At 38.7% G+C, this 15,644-nt stretch overlaps 1 protein-coding gene across 3 annotated transcripts in view; it reads right to left on the bottom strand.

Annotated features, from left to right (window-relative positions):
- Positions 1-15,644, bottom strand: part of SHOC2 (SHOC2 leucine rich repeat scaffold protein) — a 70,253-nt gene that overhangs the window by 30,281 nt on the left and 24,328 nt on the right. For all 3 annotated transcript variants that reach the window (XM_074831260.1, XM_074831259.1, XM_074831261.1), the window contains exon 2: positions 11,449-12,386. In XM_074831260.1, coding sequence (XP_074687361.1) covers positions 11,449-12,151 — 703 coding nt within the window. In that variant the 5' untranslated portion in view covers positions 12,152-12,386. The remainder of the gene's footprint in view (positions 1-11,448; positions 12,387-15,644) is intronic.

The raw sequence follows: 15,644 nt of genomic DNA, 5'->3' as shown, positions 1-15,644 counted from the left end.
AAATAGAGGGACAAGGAAATAAGAGTCCAGTCCTTTAAAACCAATGCTGGTCACGCCCTCTGCCTGATCAGCACCATCCACCCTGTCTTCTCCTTAAACTCTATTTTTAACTATTGTCCGGAGTGACAGGCTCTCTGTTCTGAATGCGTGGAGATCTGAGAGGCAGCAACACTGCAGTTAACGTGACCAACACTACCAAAAACATCCCACTACATGGGACAGGTCTTATGAGGCACAGCTGAGGGAACTGGGGTTGTTTAGTCTGGAGAAGAGGAGGCTGAGGGGAGATGGGGATGAGTCACTTTAACCAAGTAACAAGCAATAGAACAAGAGGTAATGGCCTCAAGTTGCGCCAGGGAAGGTTTAGACTGGCTATTAGGAAGCATTTCTTTACAGAACGGGTTGTTAGGCATTGGAATGGGCTGCCCAGGGAGGTGGTGGAGTCCCCATCCCTGGAGGTGTTTAAGAGTCGGGTCGACATCGCGCTGAGGGATATGGTGTAGTTGGGAATGATCAGTGTGAGGTTAATGGTTGGACTAGATGATCTTCAAGGTCTTTTCCAACCTAGATGATTCTGTGATTCTGTGACCAGAACCACTCTGGGCATGGAGAGCTTGCTGCGCCAGGCCAGCAGCTAAGGAACAGGGGCAGCTCTTTCACCGGCTGATGGCAGTGGTTTACCCCATGAATGGCCACACTGTGCACTGCACTGCTGCAGCAGCTCTTTCAGAAATTATGCCAGGATAAACACATGGCATAAACAATTGATACAACAAATAATGATCTGCAAGAACAAAGAGGCCAAACTTCAGGCCATCTGCATAATGCTCTTCCTAGGAGCTGATGCAAAGCCAGCTTGTTTCAGTGATTGAAAGTGTCCTCCTTATTGTCTGTACAGTGGCAACTGTACTGAAGAAAACGCTTCTCAAAAAAAGGTGAAAATAAGTTTCACCAAGATACAACTGAAATCTGGCATTTTTGCTTGGCTGGGGTAAGAAGCATATGTCAAAACCAAAAAGGAAGCTTTCCTAAAAGAAAGATTTGCTCAGGTACAAAAAGAAAAATGCCTAATGAGCAAGGAGTTCATGATCATATTCATATTAAAAGAATCAATGTTTGCTCTTTTCTGGTGTACTACTGAAACTTTGCTGAAACACGTTCATATCTTAATCAATTTAACAGAAACGCGCCAGCTAGAAATGTGCTGCAGCTCAGAATCAGCCTTATCAGAAAGCAGTTTACTAAAGAAAAATCCACTCCCATTCACCATGCAGACAACTCCAGCATCACTTCACCAAAGGACTGTTCAAACACCCAAAATCACTGGAGTAGGGCAAGTACTACTTTAGGGAAATACTAATCACAGTCAAAATTAACTAACTCTCTGCCACAAGTAACGGCCAAAATAGACAAATCTTAAGCTCAGAGTAGTGGATAAAGGATTCTCTATGGACTACTTGCAACTTCATTGAAGGGACAAGCATCCTCAGAACAATTAGAATACAAACTAGGAAGGGTGCTGGGGTTTGTGGTTGGTTTGGGGTTTTTTCCCTTTTTTTTAAATAATGTGTTGCACTGTAATTGCAAGGGAAAAAAAGCAATTGAAGCTCAAAATCTACCAAGAAAGCAGACAGAAATTGCATGTACTAGCTGGCTTGACAATAAAAGATTCTGAAGTAGAAGCAATGCCCATCTGAAATACATAAAGCAGTTTCTCTATAAATAATCTTCACAAAATGGTTAGTTACACACTATTATGTGGTTTTTAAAAACTTATATTTTAAAAGGTTCTACAAAATAAAAATTTCAAACAATTCACACACATTTTTCAGAATAGTTTGTAAAGACTCCCAATCACCTTCCAGATAAAGACATTGTTAAAAATACAGTTAAGTACACATCTCAACAATCCTTAAAAAAGGTGGGGTGAGCAATTACCTCACTGTTCTCATATGCACAGAGACTAAATGTTATAGTATGACAAAGCTAAATATACCTGCTGAAAAACTCCAGTATTACGAAATGACTAATATTTTCTGCATAACGAGGCAGAATTACAGTCCCATTACATGGCCAACCCTGAAAGCCTGTTTTGACAAGAGGACCAAGTTACAGGCCCTGATTTACATAACTCTGAAGATTCTTCTTGGCTAAAAAAAACCAAAATGCAACTTCATTAAAAAAATATAAAAACACACACAAATTAACAGTTGTATAGGGAGAGAGTATAGGTCAATAGCAGAGGGGCTTCAGTGTCTCCTACCACTAATTCACTCAGTGGGCAACACTCTTGGACAGCAAACACAATTTGTAATATAGCCTGTTTTCCACTGGATTAATTTCGTGCCTGCCCATGCTTAAGCAGGTTGAAAATTATGAGATCCTTCACAACATGATAAATCCTGGGCCAGATGACACAGCAAGAGGACCAAGACTCTTATGGAAAGTACGAGGAAGACGAGAATGCAAATATTAGTGGAACTTCAGGCTGGTGTGTCAGAACATTGGTTGTAAGCTAATTTGTAAAGAATAATTATCCGAAATCAGCAATGCTGGGAACAAGTTACAAATAGTTCCCATAACTTTGGTAGTTATTTATCTCTCACTAGGTTCTCTGCTGGAAAAAAAAAAAGTGAAAGAATTTTTAGTCTATCTGTAAAACTCTTTGGGATAAGTGTCCTGATTTTAGAAAAAAAATAGAAACGATTTTACAGTTTCAGAATCTTTTCCCTCTCTATGAGATTTGAGTACAACACTGTGACAACCTGAACTTTCTGCTGTGTGTTACCAACTGCCCAAAAGAACAGTTAAACAGTCAGAGCTATTTTGAATTATTACTGCACAACTATAACTTACATAGAAGTTACTGAGTAGAAAGAATGCAATTTTAATATGGTTATGAGTGACTTACGTACCAAAATACCATATTCATATAAGTAAGAAATAATCACAGTAAAATATTTAGAATCTGCAAAATGTGCAACAGGGTTATGGGAACCACTCAAAAACACAGAAGCTAAACTCAACTGAAAAGACAGACTTAAAATCTGGCCTAAAACAAGCTTCAACAAGACACAACAGCAAAACACTTTTTATTTATTGTTTACAACTGAAAGTAACAAATATAAATAAAATTAAAAACATGTTCAAACAACATTTCAAACATGAGAAACATGTAGAAGAAACAGTCTTAGCTAGGGCTCAAGGCAGGATTTGAGCTGGGCAGTAGAATAAACCAACAGGAACCCCATGAAGTGCCAAGCCAAAGGCAGAGTCTTGTACCTAGCACAGAAAAACCCTGTATAGCGGTACAGCCTCGCACCAGCTGGTGAGGAGACAGCTCTGCAGGGAAAGACCAGGGGGTCCTGGAGAAGCTGAACCTAGCATCACATCTTGGATCCTGTCTATTTTGAGTGTGGAACAAGTGTACTTGCTCTGAAATAATAAAGACTAACCACGTACTGGGCTGCATTAGCAAGGGGAGCCTGAGGGAGGAGATTATTTCCCTCTGTATTCAAACAGTAAAAATAATTGCAGCACTGATATTAAAAAAAAAAAAAAGAAAGCTGGACTTCTAACAACCTGTCAGTATTTACTGGAATTACACTTGGGGCATCATCCCAATAAGCTCTGCAAGTAGATCAAAAGGGCAGGACTACTTAATCATTATCCTAAAGCCAGTCTGAAGAAAATGAAATCAGGAGAAATTTGACTAGCTGACAAGACGAAACTGTGTCCCCACAAGAGCTTTCACAAGAATCAGAACCCAGACATCAAAGCTGAGGCCAGCCAAAACCAAGTTCTTCACCTTTCCTGCAGCTCAAGCAAGCAACCAGAACTGGACCAAATAAGCAGTCATTTTCTCTGACTTCTAGAGAGCAGCACACACGTATCAATGACTGTATTTTTTCCACAACTTCATGCTCTTATCACATTAGAATACAAAAAATACAAAAATATTCCCAACCACTGTGTTTGCAGGTATCAGCATGCCACCTCGGAACACAATTTGGTTTCCTTTAAACTGCTGAAACAGAAGAAGGGGTTCTTCAATACAAATAATGCAAAGAAATATTTCTCTATATTGTCAGGTCTGCTAAAAAAAAAGGGGAAATGAAATTCAGAGCATCACTGAAAAGCTTTGCAACTAATAAGTCATTTAATAAGGAGGCACTATATTCAGCATGGAGTGATCAGACGTGAACTAATGCAGCTGCACACATCTGGTTTGCTGTCTATGCTACTGAAAAGCAAACAGGTGTAAGTGTTATGAAAAATAGTTTCAAAGTAGTGAAGAAACCACAAATGATCTAAATATTGGGTAGATGGGGGGAGGGAAGAACAGAAGAGAGTCTCAGAGACATTCCAAGTCTGGTGTAGGCAGATTCCCTGAATTACAATCTAAAAATATTTCCCTTGCAGAACAGCCCTGACCAGATTCTCCACAGAATAAGAGTTGCATTCACAGACAGAAAACATAATATTTGGAGTCTTAAGAAACTTGCAGAAACTATGCAAATGTAATTTCAACCGTGTTGACAATATTATTTCTATTTGAGCTGTGTGCACTAAGACAAAAATATCTGAAAATGGTATAAGATGCAACCTTGTCTTTGCAAAGAAAGTATTATCAACTTGATTGTGCAAAACAATTCCTTCAACAAAACATGAAGGAATGCAATAAAACTCTCAATACAAGAAATGCAAAAGGCTTGCTTAAGTAGCAGCCTGCAAATTGAAGCATTTGCTTGGCCTCATCCCAAGATAGTTCCTCTGGTTTTCATCCTTCTCATGCTGATTGTTTGACTCACCAAAGCATTCACGTTCTTCCATTCTAATCTTCAACTTTTTGATCTCAGTGGAATGGACAATTTACCAGATATGGTGATGAAGCTGGAGTCCACCTTGTGAACTCATTTCCACAATTATCCCTCCAGACTGTGTTTTGGCAAAGCTTCCATATGGAAACCTTTCCGTTAAGGTTTTATTTTATGGATGCCACCAGAGATTCAACAGCCAAGTGACCAGCTAACCTCTGCTTTTGCATTTGGTATACATATATATTCAACATCTGCATAACAGTGACCTTTTAGTCAAGAACAACATTCAAAGGAAACTTGTGGACCTTGTTAAGGATGCAAAGCATTTATAGGAGTTTAAAGGGAAAAAATGGTCAAGCCCTTGGAAGAGGAGTCTACTGAGAATTACTAAAGAGACAAGCTGCACCAGACTCAGCAATTCCCTGATATGAAAATAGCTGGATCAGGGAAAGGGGTCAGGTTAAGCCTCATATATACACTTACCCGGGGTTTATGCAGACGTTTGCTTAGGGCTACAGTCAGAAGCAGGATACTGGGCAAGATGCACTCTGAAAATTTATCACCACTGTTAGGTAGGATGCAATTTATAAGAAAGACTAGGTTCACAAAGAACAACAGCTCTGCCATCAAGAAACTTGCATGAATTAATTCTCACCACTATACATAAAAACATACAAAAATTGCTTCAGGAAGGTGGGGCTAAGCTAATGCTACCAGGACTCAAAGAGGCTACACAGCATTTTGTGGAACAAGACATGGAAAGCAGGGGAAGAGGAAGAAAAACAGATTCTGAAAATACAATCCGATGATTTTCAATGGCTCTCTGCAGACAGTAATACATCCTCCTCCAAACCACTTGCCGTGTACTTCACATGCTTTTATGCAACATGAGCAAGCCTACCTGTGAGGTTTCACAAGTGAGCTGCAGCAAGCCAAGCTGATTTAACAGCTCAGTGCAGGCAAAAGTGGCAGTCCTGCTCATCCTGTTCCAGTTCATGCTCTCCCACTCCTCCTCCTCCACCAGTTCCAGTCTTATCTGAAACGTCACTGATTTCAGCTAACTAAAGTAATAGACAACAAAAGTAGCAAAACCATCAATATTTTTCTGTTCATTTAGTGAGATAAATCAGCTCACCAAGGAACAGCTCAGATGAAAAAGGCAGGAGGAGTGAACAGCTGGGAATCTGTGAGAAGGGAAGTGGATACTGCCCCTTTCAGCATCATGGAGCTGTTACACATCAGCATAGCCATTTCATGAAAACTCCCGCTAATTCAGCTACTCAAACAGAGCTTTTGGCTAAACATGAAAAAAAACCCAAACCTCAGAATATGTTTTCAGTTAAATGGATTTTTAAGTATTTTTAGATCTTATTCAAACAAATCTATTTATATTTGAAAATAGCACAATGCATATCAAGACCTCAGCTTACTATGCAGTATATTAAAATAATTTCCATTGTATAAAAAAATGTAGAAGCAATATATACATTGCTGGAAAAGTGTTAAGAGAAGTCCAATAACTAACTACTAGCAATGACTTGCTAGGTACCTAGAGCCTGAATTTGCCAAATTACTAAAAAATTATCTTCTTCCAAAGTACAGATAATATTTTCTTCATTTTTTGTTCTATTGAGTGAGTTGAATAAACTACTATTTTAGATTAAGAAGTCTTCTGAATATTGAAAAGACAGAAAACCATATTGTCATCTTCCTACCTATAATAAAGCAACTGGAGGCCTGGGAATGAGAGGTACTGCATTCTGGGGTGGGGAGGGGAAGACCAGAAACATACACATCTGTTTACTAACTATAGATAATAACACTTCCTCTTTCTCACTAAAATGTTTGTTTTATATGCAAAGCAACTTTTCCCCCAGTGTAGTCACCTTATTTAAGTTTGTGTTTAACTACTAAAGACAGTTTCAAGGCTAAAACAGAACTAAACTTCAGATTACTTTGCAGCAGCGCAGCAGTGCTGATAGGTTCACCTCTTCTAGGTTTTCCTCAAGACACTGTAACACTGTTTTAAAGCAGTTTCCAGGACCACTAATCAACTATGTGTTTTGCAGACAACATTTTGTTAAATGTTTTACCTTCACTTGGGCTTTTAAGAAATGTTTTAGAGTTTGTTTCAGGTTTCCCTAAAAGGAATCTATTTCTAACAAGTGTTAATACTGTATGCTTGCACAGCGAGCAGCAGATGTTCTAGATAAGCATTTCTAAAAACTTATTTTGAAATCATATGACCAGTAGTATAGTTTCTACATGACATCTATCAAACAAGGAACACTACCATAGGATTGGAAACTATCAATTCAAAATTTAAGATAGGAGAAATAACAAAGGAAGATTCTGACAACCTCAGAGTCATCTAAACACTATGCATACCAACAGAATTTGCAGGAAACATTAACCAAAGGCGTGAAAGTAAAAGGCATGAAAACAGACACAAATAAAAAATTGAAAAAATACAAGTAAAATATTAGTTTGGCATAAAGTTAACAGTTTTCTACAAAAATATGGAAGATCTAGTTTATTCAGTCTAGTCAACCTAGACTCCACAAAGATGTCAGATGTGGTACCATGCAGAAAATAAGAGTAGTAGATGTCAAGACAGTGAGGAGTTGCTACGGACGTAACAGGACTGAAAGTAAAATATTGGCTTGGATGGAGGTTACCTCTCCAGGACTCTTTAAGAATCCACCTCAAGACCAATCTTGTACAGTCTCTTCAGCAATGACTCAGAAAACAAGGGTTTCCTAGCAAGCTAGAGGCACTGGAAGAAACAGGTAACTAAAAATAATGGAAACTGTATGAAATTTAGTAGTGCAAAACCGAGTATGTTTCTACCAGGAACTCAGGGGCAACCTCTGGCAGAGAGGGAGAAGAGAGAAGGCAAAGAGTTCAGTGTCTTAGGTGGTCACAAGAGAGTTTGTATAAGTCTAACAAAGTTGCAATATGATCCAGACGCACAGAGTTATCTCCAGCACAAAGAGGAAAACTCTCATCTGGAATGGTATATTTAAACTAATCAAGCATGCTCAGCCTGAACAGTGAAACATCACTGGTGCAAAAATCAACTAGTCATAGACATATGGGTGTTGGAAGAAAGGTCTCAAATATCAGAGTAGTTAAGACTCCAGGACCTACTTTCAATTTCTTTCACTGAGAGTAGAAGAAGAATAAACTTTATTTTATAAGGCTTGAGACTAAAGATTCCTAGAAAAGTAATTAAATGGGATGATTGCTCACAAATAGGTGACCCTTTATTTTAAAGCAGTAAGGTCCTAAAGTTGGAAAGCCTTTTATAATTATACAGAACTGATATTTTGTGTTCAGCGGTAGTGAAAGCCAGCACAATTGTCTAGCACCAGGGTAAGACTTCAATCTCATCACACTCAATGCTGGCTCTCTGAGGGAACAGGAGCAACATCCCACCTTTCAAGCTGAAGTCCAGGGCTTTAATTTTTTATTTGTCCAGGGAAACCTTTTGCAGCATATCTACCTCCAAAAGACAAAGTAAAGGTTTTCTTCAGGATTCTTCACACAGTTGTGTACCAGATTAGCAACATGAACACACTGTAGCTAAATCTTCCTTGCTGGACAAGTCAGCAGGTTACATAAGCTTTGAATTTTAAAAAATATGAACAAGCACACTAGCTTACCATCAGATATGTGAGCCTTAGGCCTTAGAACAATGGGGTATTTTCAAAAAGAATTTGAAATGCTCCACATGATATTGCTTTATAAAAGATAATGGCCTCATTTTACTTCCCGCTTTGCAGCAACAAAAATTTTTGTGTTATCTGCGAGCTGACAATCGTAAGTGCTTGTATATAGCATTTAGGAATTGTACAAGGGATTAAAATCACCAGGACTTAAAAGGAAAGGGTTTTTTTAAAGTACACATACAAAATGTAGAAAAATAACAAGTGTGTAAAGAAACAGAGAAATTCCATCACAAAGTAAGAAATACATTTCTCAGCAGTTTCATTTTTCAGCTGTGTTTCCAATTCAAACATTTCATCTTTTTACTAGAACAAAGATACATGAAAGTGAGTGAGTAGAAATCAATTACAAAAGTTAAACTATCTTGTCTGTTGTTACTATCTGAGGAGAAAGGTTTTCAAACACCTGTTCCATATGGCTTAACAGTTAAAATTAGTTGTGTTACTTAAACTTAGAAATCCTTTCATTAATTTATTTTTCAGATGATTAAATTACAGGCAAGACAGGGAAATTTACTTTGAATAAAAAAGGATGCTGTTGAACATAGTGATTTCCCTTCTAAATTCTTCATAAGGGTGACAGTCGTCCTGCATTTGTGCTTCTAAAGTGCCTTCCACAATGAGGTGCTGACCCGTAACAAGGAACACAGGCATTCTCACAATACAAATAAAGGCACGACTAACTGCTGGATACAAAGACAGAAGTAGTTAATGTTCTCAAGCTAGGGTTTGATAAAGAACTGAGAACACTGCCTGTACGTATATCAAGACTGAAAAAATACAAAAGAAAGAAGCGAGTCATATATATTTGTTCATGATACTTGTATCTACTAAATTTCTCCAAGAAACTGTTAGACATGATCTCTTTCAAGACCACTGTGAACAAACACATACAGAAATTATATACTTTAATGTAAATTTAACCATAAGAATTCAACAAAACAGTTAAGAAACAAAGAGGTTCCAGCAGCAACAATAACGTCTGCAGTATCAAATACACCTACAAAAAGTTTCTAAAGGGCAACCCCGAACACTGGAATGCAACATCTCACAAAAGTTTTTTCTTCACACACTAGTATTAATTTAAATTTACACAGTAGTATCCCCAGTTGAACCTCAGAAGCCGACTCTTTGCTAGAGTACATTTAATAACTGAGTCACAAACAGACCCAGGTAAAGTACTGACAATTGTGTATTACAGCTCAACCAGCTAAATCGGCCATAGTTTCTTCAACGTATGTAGAAATACGCGGTGGGTTGGGGCTTTTTTGCAAACATTAGCCCCATGGTTTCCAGGATGATTCTTTGATTAGTAAAAGATTCAAAGAGGCTCTTGGACTTAAACTGAAGTGTCAAAATAGATCAAAATTACAATTTCTTAGTTCTCCCAGGGGAAATTCCCAAGACTGCTGAGATGCTCGTGCCAACTCAAAAAGCCACACTGATCGAAAACATACCACATTAACCATTTAATTTTTGCCTAGCTAAAAAGCATTTCTGTGGCTATAGTAAAATCCATGCCAATAGCTGCTACAGGGAGCCAAAGACTCGGACCAAAAGCCTCACTACACTTCTTCACTCCTGTTATCATGTACAGAAACTGTCTGTACCGGACACTGCTAGTAACATGATTAGCAGTTTCAGACATGCCCAGGAGTTCCTGCCATCAAGAACATGTTATCTCATGTATCTTTCATATCAATGTGCAGAAGAGAGGCAAACACTGCTGATTTGAAACAGATCTATTGGGGATCCAAACAAGAGCACTTCCCAAGCTTTGCAAAACTAGTGAGCATAGGGGCCAACTTCAGTAACACTTAACATACTCATGCACTGGCTTGGTTAACAGGAACAAGCCCCACATCAGCTTTTAAAAACAAGGCACAGGAATTATTACTCACAGTGTTACAAGGGCTTTTACAGGCGTTTTTCCACACTTGAAGAAAGTCAAAGCAGTTTCTTAACTGCGTGAAGCTTATGTTCCCCCTCCCCCTAAAGGGACTAAGCTATCCCTGCATTTTAAAAACTGGTAATGCATAGAAAAAAACCCACTGTTAGAATCTCCCTTTTATGAGGCTCATATGTTGTTCAAATATTGCTTGAGAACAGTGTGATAGAGATGTTTTCCATGAATCAGAACCAATTAGGAACAACTTAGGAGTTCTTGATATACAGCTATTCCAGCACATTTTTATAATAAACTATTTAAATTAATGAGCCACTTTCATACTATCTCACCATCTTTCAAACTTTTGCAACAATGTTTGGAAAAACAAATATTATTCATTAAAAAGTCATAAGAATCATCAGCCATGCATACAACATTTGGTCAGTTTATATTAAGAATCCATGTATTCATATATTCATGACTTATAAAAGGTAGAGGCTTTCACGAATCATTAACCTACATTGTTAACTGTTACGGCATCCAAAGCTTGCTCATGGTAACAGCATGTAGCTACCTATTCTACTTTGTATTACCATGCTCACACCCCTCTGTAACATGCCCATAATGTGTTTATAACTTGCAACAGTTCATAAATGATTTATAAAGGAATCTTAAAATGAAATATGCCCCTGTATCTTTTTTTTTTTAAACCATCTGGGCTCTGAAGACACAATATGTGAAAGCACAAGGCAAAGATGAAAACATGATACATCTGATTTTAAGATGATAGATGAAGAAAAAGGGCTTTTGTTGTTTTAAAAATATATATATATATATATCCAAGATTACTCTCAACATAAGCTAACACTGCAACAGTATGATCAGGAGCATAATTTTATGAAGTTTTAATTGAAGAAGGGCACCTGGAGAAGTGGCAGTTTATGTATACTTAACTGAACTGCAAAATGAATGTAAGCATAGAATTAGACTTTCAATCAGTGTAATCGCTTACCAATTTCAGCAGGTAGTTGCTTGATTTTGTTCTCCCGTATGCTAAGCATGGTGAGCTTTGACAAGTTTTTGATATCCTTTTCCACAGTAGTTATACGATTAAAGCGTAGGTAAAGAGTGGCGAGAGAGCTTAGCCTATACACCACCGAAGGGATTTCTCTAAGTTTGTTATGCCGCAGGTCAAGCATGCGCAGTTTCTTCAAGTTATCAAGAGAGTCAGGCAAACTGGTAAGTGAGTTTTCACTCAGGGCCAGTGTCATCAGGTTCACAAGACAGCCCACCTCTGCCGGTAGGGACTGCAGTTTGTTACTGTATAAATAAAGTTCTGTTAACTGCGTTAGCTCTTTGATAGCTGATGGAAGCATGTGTATAGACCTCTTGGACAAGTCCAAGCGCATTGAATTCTCTTCCCGGCATTTATTTAGCTCTTTGATCACTTCAGCATTGCTGGATTTTTTGCGGGTACCTGTGGCTGGGTTAGGTCTTTTTATCGTATTGTCCACTGAAAAAGCTACCCCAGGCTGCGTGCTACTGGAGTCCTTCTTTCCATCTTTGGCATCTTTCCCTTTGGTCTTAGGCTCCTTTTCTTTGCTCTCTTTCCCAAATCCTCCAGAGGCTTTGGCCTCCTTCTCCCTTTCTTTTGATGATGGGACCTTTGGATCCTTCTCTTTACAGTCCTTTTCTTTTCCTAGATTACTACTCATGGTGACTCAATGTTTAGCAAGCACCACATGAAATCTGTTTCTGAAGTTCACAAGAACAATTCACTGCTGGGGTGACAAGGATCCTTAAAACATGCAAGCGTCGAACCAAGGGAGGAGCTTCGGAGGTGTGATACCCATTTGCTACATATTGGTTCTGAAGGCACTCTTTCCTAATCCTGGTATCAGAAGATTCAACTGTAGAGATTAGAAGGTCAAATGCTCCGTATTAGTATTTCTGTAACACAGAGAGAAGAGAAGCCAAAGTTAGTGTTGAGTGTTTCTACATCGAGCCTGTGCTCACTAACTCAGGTTAATGATTTGTCCTTCTCTTCAAATGTCAATGAAAAACCCAGTGCTAAACCAAAAATACTACACATATTGCTCAGAAGACCCACTGTGGTCAAAGAGCTGTGCTCATTAGTACACATGAGGAAAGAAAAGTTACAATTCTTAAAACATAATACTGCCTTCAGTACTATGTTTGAGTCACTGTCATATGTCCTAGCTAGTTCTTAGCACAACACCCTGGTCATCAACATGAACATTCTCTCTCCCCTCCATGCTCAATCAGTCAATAAAGATTTGCTATAATCTTAAGTGCCTGCCTCTTCAAAGAAATCTGTACAGGCTTATTCTTTCAGCACAAAAGAGTCTCAATTCAATCTACAGTGAAATCTAATATGCTACTGTAACATGAACTCTCCACCTCAAGATCTCTCTTCTGACCGTCTCTGAACCGCAGGTCTCTGCTTTTAACAAGAAGCAAAAAGTTGTCACCAGCTTCACGTGCTTTGAAGATGCAAACATGGGGATTTTTAAAATAAACCTATCAGAAAGTCAACTGAACTCTCAGAAGAAATAATATTATGCTTCAAGACAAGCAAAATTATGAATTAATTTCTCATGAGAATAAGATATATCTTTAGACAGTATCTTGAATTTTCCCCCCCTCAATGATTATAATGCAGCCTAATAAGGGAACAGGTATCTGAAACCTTTAGAGTCCCATTTCCATTTTTACAAAATCATCATGCATCACAGAAAGTAGTTTTGCTTCATGTTCCAATTCAAAACACATGACATGCCCAAGAACTTCACAATGCTGAATACTCTGGAGAGATTTCTGAATGTATCTTTGTGGAAGAAAACAGACGGTCAATCAATGGCAACAATAATTTCATGCCTCCATGTTAATCCACCTTTTAGCCTAGAATCAACTTCCCTTTGTTATGCAGCATTCACTGATAAAGAAAGTTTGTTTGTATCTCAGAAGAGTACCTTGTCTCCCCAGCCACCTCAGCTATGTTAAAATACCCTTAAAACCTCCACAAGAGCTGTGTCACTGTCCTGGCATTCCATCTTCTGCAGAAATTCATAAAGCTTGTAATCAACATCAATTAGATAATACTTTGCATACTTAAGCCATCAGCAAGTACTAGAACTACAAACATTTTTTAGCAAAGCTCAAGTAACTATTTTTAATGGCACAGTTATGCTACGTATGCTTGCCTTCAAGTATAAACATATGCTTGGAGAACACAAAGAAGCCCACCTTGCTCAATATATTTGCTCACATTAAAAAATAAAGTGAAGATGGATCTATTTAAGGACAGTAAGAAGGGCAAGCGACTTTACCTCAGCTGCAAATCAAGCTGTTTAGTAACAAAGCTCAAAAGAGAGCCTCCCCCAGGAGGCATCTTCCAGTCCTTCACCCTGATTCATTACTGCTGCAGTATCACAAAGTGTGTGCTACAAACCCCATAATATCAAAAAACCCTACTGCCTCCAGTTACTGTGTTGTAGACAACTCTGTTGTAAAGGACTATGGCTGTTTGCTAGCAGCAGCAAGCAATAACAGCTTTGAACTTGGAAATTTTCTCCAACACAGCCCTCTAAAGCAGCACCAGCCGGTTCCTTACTGCATCCTTAAGATTACCACCCAGCTTTTAAACCATCCATTAACCTGACCTATCCTCAAGATTACCAGCGTCACTACGTTATATTTTAAGACTTCTTGTGTATAATCTATGTGCTTGTAAAACTCCAGCAATAAGAAATGTAATGACTCCAAATGCAAAAATGAAGCTGACTAAAGGGTGGGAGCCTGAAACGCCTGACAACTTGTTTTCAGTATGAAAGGTAACACAAAGAATCAAGAACTAACACAGTTTCTAAATTCTGATAATACACAGAAAACTCAGTCATGTAGCAGTGCCAGATAGCTACTGCTCCACATCAAGCCCCTAAAGTGCAAAATACTCAAAGGGCTGCTGCTCTCATGAGCTTTCAATCAATTTAATCAAATCTAGGACCCACCATGAGATTTATTTCATTTCTTATGTGCACTGCAGCTGAAGGAGGTTTTGAAAGAGCCTCAGCAAGGAAAGACGGCTGGAGATTACTACTGCTGAAAGCAGCTCCGTAGTGCAAATGCTCCGAATAATGTGCATGCATTTCACTGTCTTCATTAGCAATTACTTTAATTGTACCTAAAAAAATGGGGGGGAGTGCACACTCCCTGTTTCAATATGACAGTTTAACATTTAATTTTCTGGTAAGGAACAAAGATCTTTTGCCTATACGAAAGGATAGAAATTGAAAAGTCATTAAAAACATCATCTGAAACATACAAAGAAAATTCAGAGCAATACAAAGGGTCATGACCAGAGACTTCAACATCACCCCAGTTAAAGATGTTAAGAGGCAGTCAACTTGCAGGCAAGCCACAGGCAGCCTGGTTTTCTAACACACGGAAACGAGCCAAGCTCACAGTGCAGCAGGCCTTCAAAATACACTCCCTGTTTGGAGTGACAGAAGGCTAACAGTTAAATGTACTGCACCTATGTCATTTTTATCTCTTTACTGAGGATTTTAATTACTGTCTGAGACTGCAAAATGTATTTAAAATAGTTTGCAAAGGTTTAGCCTCTTTCTTTCCAAATAAAGTAATTCTCTAATACCTACAATGACTACAACTACCACTTACAAGAAGAAAAAGCTTAGGATGAGATTTTCACAAGGTGAAACATAATAAAAGCCAATGCAGGGGGAATCACATCAAACAAAATGCCTTGACTGGAACGGACTCACCCCTCCAGAGTCTGAGACACCCCTAAGTCACCAGTGTCTCCCCCTTCTCGCTCACCAGGCTGGGATTCCCAACAGTAGAAGGTCCCACCACCCTGAAGAGTGGTGGTGCATAGCAGGTACCAGCCAGGTTCCACCCAGTTACTCTGTGAAACAGGGAACTTCTCTGCCACAAAGCAACATTTGTGTCCTGGTGATTCCCGTTACTCTTGACATCCCCACAGCCTCTCTTCCCTACTTCGCTTTATTTCAGGTAGAAAAAGTCTCAGCAAGTACAAGAGCCAGGGCAAAACTGTAATTCATGAGACAACGCTTTCTCTTCTTAAAATCCTCTCAGTCACCATACATCACCAACTTCCACAAGTTAAAGATGTCCAAGCAAGAAGTCTTACTAGCTAAATAATGC

The sequence above is a fragment of the Strix aluco genome, chromosome 7 (assembly GCF_031877795.1).
Source record: "Strix aluco isolate bStrAlu1 chromosome 7, bStrAlu1.hap1, whole genome shotgun sequence".
In the NCBI taxonomy this organism is placed as follows: Eukaryota; Metazoa; Chordata; class Aves; order Strigiformes; family Strigidae; genus Strix; species Strix aluco.
Note: the sequence above shows the minus strand (reverse complement) of the source record. Positions and strands in the feature narration are given on the sequence as shown.